Below are 18,739 nucleotides of genomic sequence, written 5' to 3'. Positions count from 1 at the left end.
GCTCTGGCAGCTCTGACAGCTACTTAATAGAGCTTAAGGTGAGAGTGTTTTGTCAGGAGTATTTTTGTAGCAGCCCTTTCTCTACTAACTTTCTCTATTATAAGGAAAGCAACTTTGAAATACAGTAGGTGCATCTGTCTGTGATTTCCAAATACTTTCCAATTATTTTGGGTTTTTCCTGTAGCAAAGCCTAAGGTGTATGTCTCCAGACTGGACAGCAAGAAGACAAACAAAACAACTACTGCTTGTCCACTATATCTCAGAGGGAAATATTGTACTTTTTGCTTCAATTATTTTGCTGCTTTATTTACTGTTTTAAAAATAACCCATAGTACCCAACACACGTACAGCTGAAGCGATTAATCGACAAGTCGATTGAGAGAAAATGTATTATTTTGATGATCATTTAAGTCATTTTCCATGCAAAATACCAAATATTTGATGGTTCCAGCTCCTCACATGAGAGGATTTGCTGCTTTTCCTTTTAATTGTAATGTTTGTTAATAATCTTAAGGTTCAAACTCAATAACAACATTGTTACGGCGTCACTTTGGGCTCTGGTTTCTCTCTATTTTCAGAATTTTTACAAACCATACAATCAATTAATGGAGAACATAATCAACAGATTAATCTATAATAAAAATAATAATTAGCTGCAGTCCGATACTTAATAGATCAAAATGAGCTCCAGCTCAACAGCTACAGAAGTAATATCCTGCTTAATATTAATGCATGAGCAATGCAATACATACTTTTACTTAAGTAACATTTTCAGTGAAAGACTTTTACTTTCAGTGGAGTGAGACTTTTACTAATAACAGATCTCAGTAGTTCTTCCACTACCTCTGTGGTATGAAAAACATGACATAGTATTTTCCCTGAGTGGAGTTAAAGCCTATAATGACCTCTAGAGGTAAAATATGTCAGCTACAAAATATTAAACCCTACCGTTTGAACACTTGATAAAACATTAATTTGTTTTAATCCCACTGGCACTGACCATATTCTAACGTGATAAATTAATAGAAACACTTAAATACAGAAAATGAAGTAAAAACAAACAAAGTGGGTGTTCATGATGTACACAAATCATTTTATTCAGATTTTGTAGAAAGACAGACATTTTCTTGAGGAGAAAGTGGGTTCTTTGGGTGTTTTTCTACTGATGCTGCAGATATACACCATCTCATAGAATCACTGGTATGTGGACGATAAAGGACTCATCTGAACGGACAACGGGCTGGAGCTATTTTAGTTCACCACAGTTGGCGATGACAACCTTGGCTGTAGGAGTGCCGTCCTGTTTGCCTTGCTTCTCCATTGCCTTGACAGTCCCGAAGCCCTCCACAACACTGCCAAACACCACGTGCTTCCCGTCCAGGCTGGAGAGGAAAGGAGCTGATTAGTATGTAAGACAAACACATGAAACTGTCCACTGAAAATGTTACTTAAGCAAAAGTAGGTATGTATAATCAGGAAAAAGTATTAAAAGTAAAATATACCCTGTCACTGTTGTACTAATATATATTCTATAATAATATATTCTCTGATTATTATTCCTCATGCATTCATGTAAAAGCAGGATGTTACTGGTGTAGTTGCTATTTTATATTGGACTGTAACTAATGATTATTTTCAGTGGAATAATTGGCCTTTTCGATCTCTCTTCGGTCATCTGAGTCTCTTTGTAGTCATTATCATCTCTTTGAAGTGCAGCTAAACTTTAGTATTTATTTGTGGGCCAAATTTAATAATATATTCATGTGAACATGAACGGCTGTGTGGGACAAAATCCCAGTCAGTCAGTAAATGCATCATGCATGTTTTCTTGTTCGGTGTTGCATGAAATTACCAATACCAGGACATTTTAAAGCAAACAAGAGTTCTCCTAATATTATTAATCATAGCAGTTGTACCACTCCTTATGCACTGCAACTGGTTATTGAGGCTCTCACACTCTGACTCAGCCACGCCCCATTTTCATAACAAACTCTCAGCTGAGGATTAATGGGGAAGCATAGTTTCCTCATCCAAACATGAATCCATTTTGGGTGTGTGGAAAAAGCCAGAGCAGCAGCTCTCTGTAGTTAATGCTGTGTGCAGGGAACGTGCAGCTTTCTCCTCATTGTCAAAGTTCACCTACCTGCAGTCTTTGGGGCCACATCAGTTCGGAGCTGCAAAACAAAAACATTGGCCTTTTGCAGATCACATGGGCAGATGTGAAAGACATTCTTGCTGCCAATTTTAAACATTAAAAACGTCAAATGCTTACAAATAAAATAATTTCTGTTTTTATAGGTTGTCTATATAATTAGCCTAATGATTGAGAGGGATTTTTGTTTTTACATTGTGTGTTTTTTATTTTATTTAGGAAAATCCCACTCATTATACCTTCAAATAAAAGTTTTAACAGTAGATCTTAGCTTCTATATTTATTTTGTTATTTATTTTTATGGAAATGAATGAACAAATGTGTGGATGAATGTATGTGCAGTTGTGTTTTGGCACCTTATAGGATATTTCACTGTATGTTTTTAACAATGCAATGACAATAAAGGCTGTTCTATTCCAAGTACCAATGCTACGATGTAAAATCGCTCCATTACATGCTGCATTCACAATCCTACTTAAAAGAAGTGTTAAGTATACATGACGATTTAAAAATTTTAAGTATTTGTTGTCCCTGTTTGAAGCTTAAATGGAAGTGAATTATAGAAACCTCCAAACACACTCATTTACAATCGGTTTCCTACTCAAGAAACTCAATTCAAACCTCTACCTTTATCATTTTAGGTAGTATTTCACTTTTAAAGTGTAGTTAATGGAAACAAATGAGACAAACCTTAAAACCCACTCACTGTCAACCTCCAAAATATTGGAATTTTATTTTATATTAGAACTTAATTAAATGATTACACTTAAATGACACTCTTATTATAACTATCTGACATGGGGAACTTAACAACAACAAAACTTTAATGGTCATCACAATTTTTATATAACTCACCCTTATAAATTATGTAAAGCCTTAAAGTTGTGCATAATTAAAGGTGTGGCAGTTGGGTGCCGCCACAGGTGGCTAGCCGCTAGCTCCACCAACGCTGAGTTTCTTTGCCCATTTTTGGATCGGCCATAGCTGCCGGAAGACACACACTGAGCTTCATATTCACTCCTAAGAAACCTATAGGTGCCATCACGGAGACCATGTTTGTCCTTATTTTATACAGTCTATGTGGTAAGAACAAAATGTCTGATTATGAATGAGAGGTAAAGTACACAAAGCAAGCTTTCAAGTTGCTTTATTTACACCAACAACATAATTTTATTCAGATTTTTGCTAACAAACGTGGTTCTCAAAGAAAGATTAGGACGTACAAAATATTCCACAAAGAATATCAACACAGCAGACAAACATATTAACATTTTTTTTTTTTTAGGAGAAAGCGGGATCATTGGGTGTTTTTCTACTGATGCTGCAGATAAACACCATCTCAAAGATTCACTGGGATGTGGACGCATAAAGGACACATCTGACCGGACGACGGGCTGGACTGAAGCTTTGACGCACTATTGTAGTTCACCGCAGTCGGCGATGACAACCTTGGCTTTAGGAGTGCCGCTCTTTGTGCCTTGCTTCTCCATTGCCTTGACAACATCAATGCCCTCCACAACATTGCCAAACACCACGTGCTTCCCGTTCAGCCTGGAGAGGAGAGCCGCCGATTAGTATGTAAGACAAACACATGAAACTGAATGCAGCAGTTTGCGGGTCAGAGTGGAGCTCACCAGTCCGTTGAAGCTGTGCAGATGAAGAACTGGGATCCGTTGGTGTTGGGCCCGGCATTAGCCATGGACAGCGTGCCCATGCCCGAGTGCTTCAACTGGAAGTTCTCATCAGCAAACTTCTCCCCGTAGATGGATTTGCCTCCAGTTCCATTGTGGTTGGTAAAGTCACCGCCCTGAACAAACAAAACAAAAAAACTGAGTTGACTCAGCGAATGTGGCAAAGACAAATAAAAATGTATTAGGTCAAATCTGAATTTGTGAAAACAAGGAAACAGGACAAATTCCTGCTTTCACTGTACCTGGCACATGAATTTAGGGATGAGACGGTGAAACGTGGAGCCCTTGTAGCCAAAACCTTTCTCTCCGGTGCACAAAGCACGGAAATTTTCTGTAAATAAAGATAGACTCATTAAACATACTTCAACCAAGATATGAAAATAAGTTAGAGGTTGTTATCTCCACTAATAAGCAATAGATTCATACTCAAACCACCTGTGGTCACGGGCCCGGCTGCTCAATACGCAATACAATGTGTCTTTTGTATGAATAATTTTATTTTATCATATATTAAAATAATACTGCTTTACATGCTCAAGGTAATAATGCTGCTGACATGGACTGATTATGACACAAAGGGCCCCTGGGCACAGACATGTACGTAAATGTCACGATTCTGCCTGTCTGCCTTGTGTTAGTGTCTTTCCTCTGCCTGTGTTGTTGTTTATTCTATTTTTGTCAGTCTGTTCCGTGTTCCTGTCTTTTTTTGGTTGTGCTCTTGTGTATTGGCTTATTTGTGTCCATATACGTTTTTAGTTTGCTTTAGTCTGTGGGTTTGTTGTTCAGTTTGTGTTTCCGCAATTTGGTCTGATTCCCTGTCTTGTTGTGAAGTTTGCCTGTGTGTGTTTTGTCACAATTGCCATTATTGGTATCACCTGTTTGTCGTCCTGCCCCGCTCGTTGACTGTGTAAAAAAATGTCTTCGGTCCTTGCTGGTTCATCAGTTTTATTCCTTCCCCGCTTGGATTATTTGTTTCTTAGTTAGTGAAGTTTTTTGTTGCCTTTTGTCGGATTTACCTCTTCCTGTCAGGACTGTTTTCTGTTTGAACTCTGCCACTTAAAGTAAGCCATCCCTAAGCAAAAGGCCCAACACCCCTCGCATTGTTTTACGTCGTTTTTAGTCATTTGCATCTGTATAGTTTTTGTGTCTTTCTGATCATTTAGCATGTCTTTGTGGTTGTTTTGCATTGCTTTGCAGTGGATTTGTGTCTCTTTTAAGGTTATTCTGTGTCTCGGGTAAAGACGTACTCTCAGATGCTGCTCTTTGTTGGAAAACTGCAGCAGAACCGAGCCTGTCAAGACTCTTGTGTAAAGCTTCCTGCCACAGTAAATCCACACCATTCTGCATTGACAGTAATAATAATACGATGGCACCCTGACCCCCTAAGGACCCCTGGACATGTGGATCTGGCCCTCGGCGAAATCGTTTCAGACCTTTAGAATTAAAGTGCAGAAACAGTATGATGTATTTGAGCCACTACAGAAACTGTATGCACAAAGGAAACATACTGGACATTATTCCTGCATCCATTTACTATAAATGAGATCATAGATCTGACAATGGCTGCAAAGCAGTGCATCATGCAGGTTTTCTTGTTGGGGGTGGCATGAGTGTGGTGGGACAGAGCAACCAATATATGGCTGTTAACCACTGCCAGCTTTCAACACCAGGACATTTCAAGCAAGCAAGAGTTATTTTGCATCCTTCTTCTTATTAATAAAGAATTAGTAGCTTATCTCCTTGTATCACTGTTAACACTCCCGTTTAGTTTTGCAACTTGCTATTCAAGCTCTTTAGATCAAAGCATTCACACCCTGCATCACCCACAGGCTCGACCCATATTCAGAATAAATTCTTAGCTGACGGTTAATGGGGACGCATAGTTTCCTCATCTAAACATAAATCCATTCTGAGTGGGTGGAAAAAGACTGAGCTAAAGCTCTGTTGTTAATGTTGAAGTGAACTTACAAAGCTTTCTCCTTATTGTCAACGTTTACCTACCTGCAGTCTTTGGGACCACATCAGCTCGGAGCTGCAAAACACAAACAATTCAGTGAAAAAGAAACAGCAGAGGTGGCTGTCAGTTTGACACTTTATTTACAGACTGGAACAGATAGATACATTATAAGATAAACCTTTGTAAGAAGACAACCAAATGTCTGAAGCATTTAATCTGACAGAGACAGCAACAACTGCAGACTTTACGCCTAAAGCCTCAAAACAAGCCCTAATTGTCCAGGACATATAGTGTTTAAGGGTGCAATTTTAATTTCATTTCAGATTAATCAAAAAAACAACAACTGTTAATCAAATTAATCGATAATAAAAATAAGGTTTTAGTCTGTAAAATGTTAGAATATAGTGAGCATTGTCATTTATAATTTCCCAAAGCCCAATTTGACTTATTCAAATGTTTTGTTTTGTCCAACCAACAATCCAAAGATATTAAGTTTACTGTCATTTATAAAAAGGAAAAGAAAGAAATTTGTACATATTCAATACACTTTTATTTATATAGTGCCAATGCATAACAGAAGTTAACGTATGGCACTTTCCATAGAGCAAGACTAGACAGTAGGTTTTGTATTATTATTGTATTATTATAACAGACCCCAAACCCCAAACCCCTAGGGCTAGGACTAACGATTATTTTCACTGTCGATTATTTTCTTGATTAATCAATTAGTTGTTGGGTCCAGAATATTGTGAAAAAAATATTCCAAAGCCCAAGATTTTGTCAACAAACCAAATATATTCAGTGTACTAACATTGAGGAGTAAAGAGACAAGAAAATATTCACATTTGAGAAGCTGAAATCAGAGAGAGAGAAGGTCTCAAAGTGATTAATCAGTTAATCGACTAATCATTGCAGCTGTAATTGCACTTGGCTATAGCCTACAGGCAAGAAACAAAACTCCCATCTCCCATTTGAGAGGCTGTTTGGAATATAAACACTAAATAATGATTAAATTATTAACAATCAAATAATTGACTAATATTTCAACTCTAATTGCTTTAATGAGTAAAAACATCAGATGAGCTGCATCTCCAGTGGTTTATATCCTGACCTGCCCTTTATAACTGCAGTCCCATGTGTTATTACCAGCTGTGCTGCTCCTGCTGCTGCTGCTGCTGCTACTGGGCGTTTCCATCAGTATATTTTCACTCAGGACGATTTGTGTATAATTTAACTGCTATTATATCTATTCATGCAATGAATCATACTATATCACTATTCACTATATATATATATATATATATATATATATTTAAATATTTGAAAGGCTACCAAAATGGAAACCTAAGCTACATGAGAGAAGTTGACGCACTGCAGAGCTGCAGGCCTTTTGCAAATCATACAGATGGATGTAAAAGACATTCTTAAGGGGTTTTTAACCTTAATAAAACGACCGTAGTTAAAATAAACATTATTGACAAATATAAAGTCTGATGTTTATCTTACCTCCATTATAATCCTGCCAGCGTTAGCTCCATCAATAGTGATATCAAAGAAAACTCGGGGGTTTCCCATGTTTATAAACGCGCCTGTAAGGTTTAAGATAATAAAACGCACTTGAATGAATCCCTGAACGCGTCAGATGCACGGATCTATTTAGGTCTCTGTTTATGTGGGTCTGTGCACCGGTGATGTAAAGGCTGCCGCCGGCCAATCACAGCTGCGTTCTTCTAAAATGGCACACGAATGGACCAATAGGAATGAAGATGGGCGGGGCTAATTGTGAAGCGCTGTCGGTTAGAGAGATGTTCCCACGGCATCCCGACCGGGCGGGGCAGTGCGCAGGCAGGCGGGTTCCTGCTGTGAAAATCAGCCATCTGAAAAGCACTGGCGTATGAAAGGTGTTAGAATCAAACTCACCCAAAACAGTGGGCGAGGTTCCCTGGGATTTCAATGGGGGGAAAAAAGAGTTAATGTTACTGAGTTTATCACATTTGGGAATATCTGTGAAAATGTGCGAGGAAATGTGTTAATATCACAATGTAAAAATGCTCCATTTCAAGTAACATTACCTCGTTCAAAATCCTATTTAGGAAAAGAACAGAGGTATTATCAGCTAAACGTACTTAAAGTATCAAAGTAAAAGTACTGGTTGTGCAGTAAAATGAAACTGATCTAATAACTACTTTATGTACAGTTAGGTCAGCAAGTTTTAATACTTTATATAGAGTTAGCTAGTTTTACTACTTTTTATACAGTATACAGTCAGCTTGTTTTACTACCTTATTTACAGTTAGCTAGTTTTACTACTTTACATACAGTATACAGTCAGCTTGTTTTACTACCTTATTTACAGTTAGCTAGTTTTACTACTTTACATACAGTATACAGTCAGCTTGTTTTACTACCTTATTTACAGTTAGCTAGTTTTACTACCTTATATAACATTAAAGTTACAGTTAGCTAGTTTTACTACCTTATATAACATTAAAGTTACAGTTAGCTAGTTTTACTACTTTATTATATAGACTTAGCTAGTTTTAACTTTACATACAGTATACAGTCAGCTTGTTTTACTACCTTATTTACAGTTAGCAAGTTTTACTACCTTATATAATGTTACAGTTAGCTAGTTTTAACAACTTCATATACAGTTAGCTTGTTTTACTATTTTTTTATACAGCTGGCTTGTTTTACTCCTTTATGTATATAGTAGTAAAACTAGCCAACTGTATAACAAGTACTAAAACTTTAACCACTTTATACAGTTAGTTTAGTCCAGTGTTTCCCAACCTAGGGGTTGGACCCCTCCAAAAGGTCACCAGATTAATCTATGAGGTTGTGAGATGATTAATAGGAGTGGAAAGAAGAAGAAAAAAAATTCTGATAGACTCTGTATTTATATATTTTGGATTATTTGATACTTTCCCCTCTCTTTAGGACTCAAAACAGTTAAATGAAACAAATGTGAGAAGTTTAGAGGAGAAACAGACAACCTTTCAACTTGAAACTTTAAAATGTAAAATCTTACTTTGTAAATTTGTAGCCGCAGTTGATAAAAACGGAGTAAAAAGAATACAAACCTCAAAATGTTATTAAAGTAACATTTTATGTTATTATATACTCCTCTACATTTTCAGAGCGAAATATTTTACACTTTACCATATTTATTTAACATCTGTACTGTTACTTTGCAGATCAGAAAACCCCTGATGAGCTTATTAAATATAATTCATAGCTATAAACACAACTGCAGAACAGAACTACTTCAATAGCTGCAACATTAAAAACTTGACTATGAAATGTATTCACCGTTGAATACTTGGAAATTTAAAACAGCAGTGCCTTCAAAACAAACTCTTTCGTCAAATAAAGTGATTTTTTATTCTGATTCTGAGATTCAGGAAAGGGACAAGGTAACTGTAGGTACAATGACGATTATGATTAAAAAATAAATAGAAAATAATGGCAATTACAATGTGTTACAAAATATGTGGAATACTTTACATATTAAAAAACATTTTTTTCTCTAGCAAATTTGCAGTTAAATAGTCCATAATTTCCATACATTATTGTGTTGCTCAATTGGCAAAGAACATCATTTCGTATTGCCTTGTCTGGGCAATGTTGGACCATTAAGGGCACAGTCCCAAAATTCATAGAAAAAACGTCAGCTTTAAAAAGTGGTATTAAGAATAATTTCTGCCTCTTTAATTGCATTACTCAATGTCAGCTGACTGTTTTCTGTCATATGCAGATTTCTATGACCTTTAATTTTTTACAATTGCTTTATAATTTTCTAACATACAGTATGTATACAGTGCCAACAATGATCAATTATCCAACTAATTAACATTAACATTACCATGATTAACAATTAAATTTGATGCACACACGTTCTCTAATGAAAACAGCTGATTATACAGTACATAAACCCTTGTCATGATGGGTTATACATGTCAAATGATTTTAAAACATACCAACAGCTTTCAAATGGCAGAAAATGCCATGACGCACAGCTGTGCTCATATACAGTATGCTCGAAAACGGAAAGCTGGGAGTTTTTATTTTTATACATTTCACAGTGCTGAAGGACATCGGAGATACAATGAACCTCAGCGCTCTCCCAACTTCATGATTACAAAATGTCTATTGTACATCTGCGCCCTGCCTTCATAGGCTGGGCTGTATTTTTTCCCTTACATTAGGAGGTTACTCTGATCTGTTCTTTCACTCTGCCATCTGGTAAAGACAAACTAATATGACCACCTTTAACTACCCTTATCTTACATCATTATGTATTAAAAGATAAGCCTGTTATTATATATTTCTCTTGTTGGAAACAAATACATGACGACCAAAACCAACAGCGAATGTATTCTACTAACAAGTGTGTGCATGACAGTCTGTATTTTCTTCCTCATAGAACATCTTCTCACTCCCAATTTGTCACATATAGACACTTGTTAAAGACCCCTTGGCGTTGTTTTTTTAACGCCCTGGGTACCTTTCTAGCATCGTTTTTGGATGTGCAGTGCTCCGTGGTCATGTTAGCGACAATAAAGATGCTACGACAAGTTGGACTTTCACAATAGCTAGTGATTAACATTTAGGAAAACATCATGGTTAAAATAACTATGTTACTTACAACTTACCAACTTAAGTAACTTCACTAAAAATAATCTATGCTGACTTTTTGTTTCACCTTACTCAGACTTATCTCATACTAAACCAACTTTTAGCATTCATGCTATTTCATGCTACAGGGCTTCCCAGTGTGTTACAAACTGACATCAAAGGGTCTTGACCATGTGTCCATGCAGTATGTGATGACCTGGGAGTGAGAACGTGTTATGAACACACACACACACTGTAGTTTATTTTGACTGTGTCCCACATACACCGTCCTGCTGTCTCAAATGCTCACTGGAGCACCACATGTGGATTCATCCGCCGCCTAAAATAATCCCCCAACAAATGCACTGTTTCCTCCTTTCCAGCTGTTTTAGGAAATTACTGATCCTTTTCAAAAGTATTAATTATAAAGTCTTCACCCAGTCAGAATCAATGAGCTTGGAGCTGTGAGCCACAGACAGGAAGTCAGACAGTAGAGAGAGACGGACTAACACGTTGTTCATAGACAAAAAGAAAAATATAACATATAATATATTCATATAACATCTCAAGCCCTAACCTTTAATGCAGTGGTTCCCAACTTGGAGGTTACATCGGAGTTGGGAGGGTGGGGTAGCATGCGCTTGGAGACGTTTCTGAAAGTAAACGTAGGCGAATCACAGAGATCGCGATATTTAATGTCCGCTTACTTCACATAATCTTATTGATTAGCGTTCACTCTGCGCTACACGAACAAGCAAATAAGACATGTAGCCAACTAGATGGCTAAGCTGATTGGGTGAATTACTTAACGTGGCTCCTCCTTGATTTGATGTGTTGTAAACAGTGCAATGAGTGTTTGAAAATTTTAAGTACGTAATGGAGAAATTAATTTAGTCTACAGGGTATTTCAAAGTTGAGAAAAATATAAGATTAATATAAGATTAAATAGACTGTGATATTATTTTTGCCCCTAGTTCGGGAACCACTGTAATGATGTGTCCATTAACTCCACATATACATATCCCAGCTTCCATTATCCTCCACAACAACAAATAAAATCTATAAATTAAATATTTAAAACCTTCAGCCTGTGAGTTGTGCTATAGTTTATAATGCTGGTCTGCAGAGTCAGTGCCTTTGTATTGTTATATTCTTCATGACAGTGTTCACATGTGAAAAGTGTTCCCTCCTATTCCTGTATACTGCTCTGAAGGAATTTCAAAGTACAGCAGGACACTTCAACAAGACAAGGACACACAAAAAGCACACACAGGTGCGCTCACACGCATTTATGCACACAGACACACAAGAAGTGGGTGTCAACAGAGACGTGCCGATGAGGGCAGGGCTACAGCAGACAGAGAAGCAGAGGATGGACTGGTGAAGACGGTCAGTTGTTCTCAAACAGAGACAGGAGGTCGTCACTGCTGTTGTTGGGAAGGTCGGGGGGGCCCAGGTAGGACAGCAGCTCGTCCGGGTTGGTCAGCTCAGGAAGAAGCTTAACGACGGACAGAAAGAGAAATTCAATTAAACATTAATTTAAAGTTTTAAAAAGTCTGGACATATAAAACAGTTTCACTACAGGAAGATATTGGAGGTCCGTATTTACCAAACGTGTGTGAAGAATAAGAACAACAAACTCCTCCTTACAGGGAAGTGTAAGATAAACCTTAAGATCACATGATTTATCACATGTATGCTCAGAAACCAATCAGAGAAAAGGATTTATCCTACACCTGACCTATTGTTCAATCTTTAAAAATAACAAATTTGACTTTATGTTATGTGTTTTGTTATTGTATATATCCAGTAGCAATTAAAATGTGAAATTAATATTTTATAATAAAGAAATAAGAGAAAATCCAACAGGAGCAGGATACATTTGCAGACAATGATGATGCACAGAAAGTCAATTCAAAAGAGACAAAGGCTAAAACTAACCTATTTTGAATTATAAATATGGCTTAAACTAACATACCAGTCTTATATTTTGTCCAGTCACACAGGATCTACTATGAACCAACTTACAGGTTCCACATTTCTGAAAATATGCTTATTTACTTTCTTGCGCTGATTTAGAGAATATCAATCAACCAGTGTCATGCCAGCAGCCAATTGGCTTAAACTGGAAACACCTGTAAAGCTCACTGATCGAAAATCGACACGGGGGGATTATGTGCTCACTTTTTCTTGGCTTGGAGTAGCTGTCAGGAAACCAGTGGATACTCCATGAAGTCACTGGTCCTGGTCAAAAAAAAATCTGGTACTACACAAGATATAATGTATTAATCAGAGAGCTTTAAAGGTGCTGCTAGGCAAATTTCTTTATACATTTGGACAGACCCAGGCTAGCTGCTGGCTGTCGCTTCATATTTACCATACGGACATGATGGTGGTTATCTTATCATCTTATCACTTTTTGCTGTCTCAGGAAGACAGCAAAAAGTGTATGTCTCAAAACGTCAAAATATTTCTACAGGAGACATCTGGAGCTCTCTTAAAAATGTTGAAAAGATGTAAGAAGTTTAATATTTAGGCTTTCTTCTTTACTTTTATCTCTTTTAGCAGTTTGATAGACCCGTGCCCTGGAGTTACAAACAGAGAGATTAAGTTACGTTCAAGTCCTTTAAAAGTTACATGCTCTTATATAGAACTGAACACGAGATCAACAGGTTTCCACTCACATCTAGTGTGTGATCGGCTCCCTCTCCGCCAGGTCCTCCCGGGCCTCCCAGACCGAAGGAGCCTTCATTCTGCAGCCGGGAATTCTGGGTATTAATGTTCCTCTGCGGCAGTGGACTGCTGGCGTCACCGTGACTCTGACTGCCGTGAACACCTGAACTGTGCTGCTGGAGGATGTTGTGGGCGTGTTCGAGTCGTCCAGAATGAGGCGTCTGACGGTGAGAGACCAGGAAGAGACACAAAGAGGAGAATCTTTATTTTATGGTAATAAAAATGGCAGTAAATTCACAGTGGGTAGTTTAACTCCATGCATTAGGTGTAATCCTTGTGGTCTTTTCTCAAGAGGCAGAACGCCAGAAGTGTGTGACAGTCAAGATGGACGGACACTTTTCTCTAAAGACCTTCAGCAGACAGTCGAGCAGCTGCAAGCGACAGGTGGTATGCGGTTTAGTGGCGAGGTATGTGAGCGAATATATTCTCAGTCGGTGCTGTCGAATTCAGGTCCAGTTAAAGGCTCTTAACTGAACTCACAAGCCAGAAGGAACAGACAGTCAGTGGTACTCACGCCTCACAAATATATAGCTTCACTTTAAAAAAAAAGGCTCAATAACATTTTCAAAATAATTTACAAAAAAAACAAAAGGCAAAAAAAAAAAAAATGGATATTCTGAGATTAAAGTGGTAAATCTATAAGAAAAAAACTCACAAATTTTCAAGAACACAATCTGAAGTGTCTCTGAGATTATAAAATGTGCGAGAAAAAAAACACGTATTTTCTCTGAGATTAAAGTGATAAATCTAGAACAAAAAAAACTCACAAATGAAGCTGAAACTGTTTGGAGCCCCCTAGGGAGGCCCACCTCACACTTTGAAAACCGCTGGACTATGAGAGTATAAAATGTGCTGAGATATTCGATTAAAGTGGTAAATCTAGAAGAAAAAACCCCTCAAATTTACAAGAAAAAAACCTCGAATCGTCTGAGATTGTTGAAGGTGCGAGAAAAAAAAAAAACATTCTGTGAGTTTAAAGTCACAAATTTTGAGAAAAAAATAATGGTGTTATTAAACACAACTAAAGCAGGGTATGCAGATACTGATTAAACACTAAAAGCTACTTTAACCAACCAGCACTATGAGATAATCCTTCTGTTCAATAAAAAACTGGGAAGAACTGCAGACATTAATAAATGACTAAAATGTGACATATTCAAGTGGCTTTGTTGCAGTCCCTCATACCCGCCTCATATCTACCTCTTCTCTTTCGTCTTCATGACTCTTGTCTTGTGTTATTAATGACTGGGAAAAAAAAGAACTTGAAAAACACAATTTCAGATTTCTGCAGTGATCCGAGTGATTTTCTTCTAAAATTTACCACTTTAATCTCAAGTTTTAACTCGAAACATTACCTCCATCACCTGGCTGTCATTTATTTATTTGACGTCTACAATGGCAAAACATTTCCATTAGGACTGCAGCTAACGATGATTTTAGTACTCGAAGCTTCTCCAGATTGTTTCATCGATTCATTGATGCATCGTTTAAGAAGTACTTTCTCTTAGCAGCGGCGCCAGCAGATCAGCTGTATAAGTTAAGTCATTACTCTGACGTTACAACCAGGCAGATTGCTATTGTAGTAGGCGACATAAGTTTCATTTTACGGTGGACGGGCTGTAACATTACAGAGTTGTTTTTTTCTTTTAGCTTGAAATAATCCCATACTTTGGACACTTTCTTCTTCGTCCCTCGCCATTTTCTCTCTCTTCCTCCACCTCTAACTCTGGGTCTGTATGTGAAGGAATCTCACACAGCAGCGGCTTCTGTCTACGTCTGAATACTCTGGTTGTCGCTGACGTCCACTCAACCATTAAGGAACATGTCCTGTATATAAGGGTACTTTAAAAAGGTGTCCAACCTGCTCAGACTGATAGGGGAGTGGAGGCGGCGGTCCGGAGGAAGCGTACTCTCCGAGCGTCGGGGTGCCAGGAGTGTTGGGGAAGTCTGTAAATCCTGTTTGGCTGGAGAATCCCTGGCTCCCTACAAGACCAAAAACAAAACAAACATTACTTCCAGTCAGCAAACAGAAACAGGTCAGTGTAGACTTTTTCTTTTCTCTTGCATTATATTGACCAGAGCAGCAACTTTCATCTTCAGATCCGTTTAGTGAGGTCTTTGATATGTCCTTTTGTTATATCTGGCTGGTTCTGTGCTTCTTTCTATCTGCTGTACTCAGGTTTCTCTTAATCTCAAAAGAGATGACCTGATTAAATAAAGGTGGTTTATATAAATGAGGGAATATCTTGTGGAGGAATGGCGTTCATCCCACCAACTGACCCTTCGCTAAGCCCCGCACCCCTTAGTTACTGTTGCTAAGTCCGACAAAAACTGCGCTGCCACCATTACTGCACTCCCCAGAGAAATATTGTCAAATTTGCCGACATTTTTCTGGATTTATTTCAGGTTTTGGAAAGAGAATAAATCGTACTTCTCCTTTCAACCTCTCTGGATAGTGACCAACTATTTACAGGAATAGCGTTTGGCCATATCTTGGAAAAATACAGCCAAAAAAAGCTAGAAAACGACTCTTTTTGCATTAGACTCAATGGAGCGTATCCATGAAAGTGTCGGACCTCAGTTAGAGCGAGTTCTATACTGAGCTGTGACTGGCCAGCTGTGTATTCAAGGCGTGGCTTAGCGAAGGGTCAATTGAGTTCCTCAGACTTGGCGAGGAGCCCTGAAGCTGCTCCGGAGGCTCGTAGTGGGATGACTCCATACTGAGACACTTTTCCTTTAATTTGTCACCCAGATAAAAACACATTATCTACATATACACTTATCTACATATATACCTTAAAAGTTTGGTTTCAAATCCGAAGTTTTTCCTCTCTCCTATATTAAATATTGACAACTGATTAAACAATCATCAGTAACAATTTCCTTCAGAATTTATAACTACTATATAAACATTTAATAAATGTTTATAACACATATTTGAAAGCAGCTGTAAGGACATTTTTAGCTTATTAATGTACAATATTTCACAATTATAGCTTATCCTAAGAAGACATTTTATCTTTTACCCTATTTTCATATATTATCCACATGGGTGTTCGCAGGAGTAGGTTATAGTAGCATTTATAGTGCAAGTGTTTATATACTGCTTATAAATGCTAAACAGTGAGGACTTAAAAGGTAAGTGTTATAGTGGCCTGGAAACAGAAGCAAACAACCCCACAACTGTCATCAGATTCTGATTCACATATTGCTAAATCCTTTGTGAGGAATCCCACCAACTGAAATACAGTGTGAAAAAGTGTTTGCCCCCTTCCTGATTTCTTATGTTTTTTCATGGTTTGTCAAAGTGAAATGTTTCAAATCTTCGCACAGCCATTGAAGAGGAGTGGACCAACTTTCCACAGACCGCAAACAGCAACCATATCAACTCAACGCAAAGGAGATGTGTTGGACTGTGTGAGGGAAATGGTGGTCACACCAGAAACTGACTGGTATCCAGACCCCCCCAATACAATGAAACTTCACATTTTGGAGTGGCCTTTTATTGTGGCCAGCCTGAGGCCTTTTATTGTGGCCAGCCTGAGGCCTTTTATTGTGGCCAGCCTGAGGCCTTTTATTGTGGCCAGCCTGAGGCACACCTGTGCAATACCCATGCTGTCTGATCAGCATCTTGATATGCCACACCTGTGAGGTGGTTGGATTATCTCAGCAAAGGAGAAGTGCTCACTAACACAGATTTTGATAGATTTGTGAACAATATTTGAGAGAAACAGGCCTTTTGTGTACATAGAGAAAGTCTTAGATCTTTGAGTTCAGCTCATGATGAATGGGGGGATTCGTTTATAATTTTGTTCATTGTCTAATAAAAGATTGATACTTGGCGTCCGTGTATCAATACAATATTGCCACGTAACATATCGCGATACTATGCTGTATCAATTTTTACCCCCACCCCTTCATTATCTTTTTAGAAGTGGAAAGTTTCTCAGCTGTAGTTTATGTGTTTATGTATTTAACTCCCTGACACGGTTTCCCTCCTCAGTCTTGAATCTACCTGGCCTGTTGTAGTCCGGGGTGTTCCTGCCTCCTGTAGTCAGACTCTGGTAGGGGGACGACGCCGGGCCCAGGGCGGCGATCATTTCCATCACATTAGGCAGGACCATGTGACTCGGGCTGACTGTTCGGCAGCGTTTCAGGACCGGACCATCGGGCTCCTCCTTTATGTGCAGGTCTGGTTTGACCGGCACCGGCCTCCACCCGCACACTGGGTCTATGGTGATCTCCTCATATTCAGAACTGAGAGGAAAAAAGAAATACATTAATACACAAAAAAGTTACCAGACATCATATAGAGAAATAAATGATCCCACAAATTAAATCCACATATTATCACTTACTTCTGGATATACACAAGTATCCCGAGCATGTACTGGTCCACCTCCAGCCCTTCTAGCAAAGCTGTTTTACTGTGAATGACAGGAACAAAGTGCGGGTTACATTTTATGCTGGTAACTCCTGATTGTAAAAATGAGACCTTGATGCAGAACATACTTGCACACGGGACATCGCCAGGTCCCTCTTTCACAATTAAGTTGCAAATAGGACTCCAGGTCGAAACACTACAAACAAACAAAGACATTTGTATGAGATAATTATACATATTAGTGTATAATTACACTCATGTATACGTGTGTGTGCGCGCGTCTATGAGACCCCACCTGTATGTGTCTACAGTCGTGGCCTCTGGCCGGCAGCTGGATTCGTCTGAATGTGATCGGGCATTTGAGAGAAACCTTGATGGCTGTCTGCTCTACGCCATCCTCTCCATTCAGACCTGGGGTCCCGGGGATGGTGCCGCTACTGAAATTTCTCTTTACTGAAAGACACAAGACAATAAAAACAAATGAAGCACAATTTCTTTCATTCTGTTGCACAGAACTTTTAATTAAACCTTTCAATTAACCTGGCGTTATTTATTATTTACAATACGTCGACTTGATGATGTGCATAAAGCTTTGTGATCCGTGAGATATTCCCCGTACAAGCTGCATCACAAGACTAGAGCTGGGGCGATCCATTGACGTAATCGATTATGCAAAATACGTCGACTTGCATGATGTGCATCAAAGCTTTGCTGCATCCGGTGTTAGAGATTCCCCGGACAAGCTGCAGCTACAAGACCGCGCCTTCAACCGTCTAAAGTTTGGAAGTATTTTAGACAGACACTCAACAATGTGCTGCTCCGTGAGCTCTGTGAATTGGAAATAGCTTCACTGCAGCAAACTGCTGTCCATGAAGACGTGAAGCTGCATGAAGTTACATGCTTACACCGTATGTCATCTAACGGTCGGCCGTTTCATATTTTCTGTTTAACAGCCACGTATGAGCGAGACAACAGCTGAAACTAACATTACAGACAACAATAACCCGACACTGATGCAGAAATTCATTTGATTATCATACTGCATTACTCAATATTGAAATAAATACAGAAACATTTTTAAGTAAAGCAGCCTAATTAATGTCTGTTATTATCACAGCACGAGTGACGTGGAAATTTGAATAATTTTAAGATATGCTGCTATTGTCAAATCTAATGTGCTTCATCAGGATGACTGAATAAAATAC

General features: G+C 38.4%; 2 protein-coding genes across 5 annotated transcripts in view; both read right to left on the bottom strand.

The window, feature by feature from the left end:
• Positions 1–3,283: 3,283 nt before the first annotated feature.
• ppiab (peptidylprolyl isomerase Ab (cyclophilin A)) lies at positions 3,284–7,499 on the bottom strand. The gene is made up of 5 exons (XM_046067780.1): positions 7,307–7,499; positions 5,845–5,875; positions 4,086–4,174; positions 3,787–3,959; positions 3,284–3,703 (listed from the first exon to the last, which is right to left on the bottom strand). The coding sequence occupies exons 1-5, from the start codon at positions 7,373–7,375 to the stop codon at positions 3,568–3,570; spliced, it is 498 nt and encodes a 165-aa protein (XP_045923736.1). The 5' UTR covers positions 7,376–7,499; the 3' UTR covers positions 3,284–3,567.
• A 4,182-nt stretch (positions 7,500–11,681) lies between these two features.
• Positions 11,682–18,739, bottom strand: part of zmiz2 (zinc finger, MIZ-type containing 2) — a 33,992-nt gene continuing 26,934 nt past the window's right edge. For 2 of the 4 annotated variants that reach the window (XM_046066063.1, XM_046066064.1), the window contains exons 14-20: positions 17,830–17,987; positions 17,663–17,730; positions 17,509–17,577; positions 17,166–17,407; positions 15,012–15,133; positions 13,102–13,311; positions 11,682–11,915 (exon numbers count right to left, since the gene is read on the bottom strand). In XM_046066063.1, the coding sequence (XP_045922019.1) occupies positions 11,808–11,915; positions 13,102–13,311; positions 15,012–15,133; positions 17,166–17,407; positions 17,509–17,577; positions 17,663–17,730; positions 17,830–17,987 (977 nt within the window). In that variant the 3' untranslated portion in view covers positions 11,682–11,807. Of the gene's footprint in view, positions 11,916–12,601; positions 12,684–13,101; positions 13,312–15,011; positions 15,134–17,165; positions 17,408–17,508; positions 17,578–17,662; positions 17,731–17,829; positions 17,988–18,739 lie in introns of all 4 variants that reach the window. The other 2 variants (XR_006827735.1, XR_006827736.1) reach the window with 2 other exon arrangements.

Source organism: Micropterus dolomieu, linkage group LG13, assembly GCF_021292245.1.
Source record: "Micropterus dolomieu isolate WLL.071019.BEF.003 ecotype Adirondacks linkage group LG13, ASM2129224v1, whole genome shotgun sequence".
NCBI lineage: Eukaryota > Metazoa > Chordata > Actinopteri > Centrarchiformes > Centrarchidae > Micropterus > Micropterus dolomieu.
Note: the sequence above shows the minus strand (reverse complement) of the source record. Positions and strands in the feature narration are given on the sequence as shown.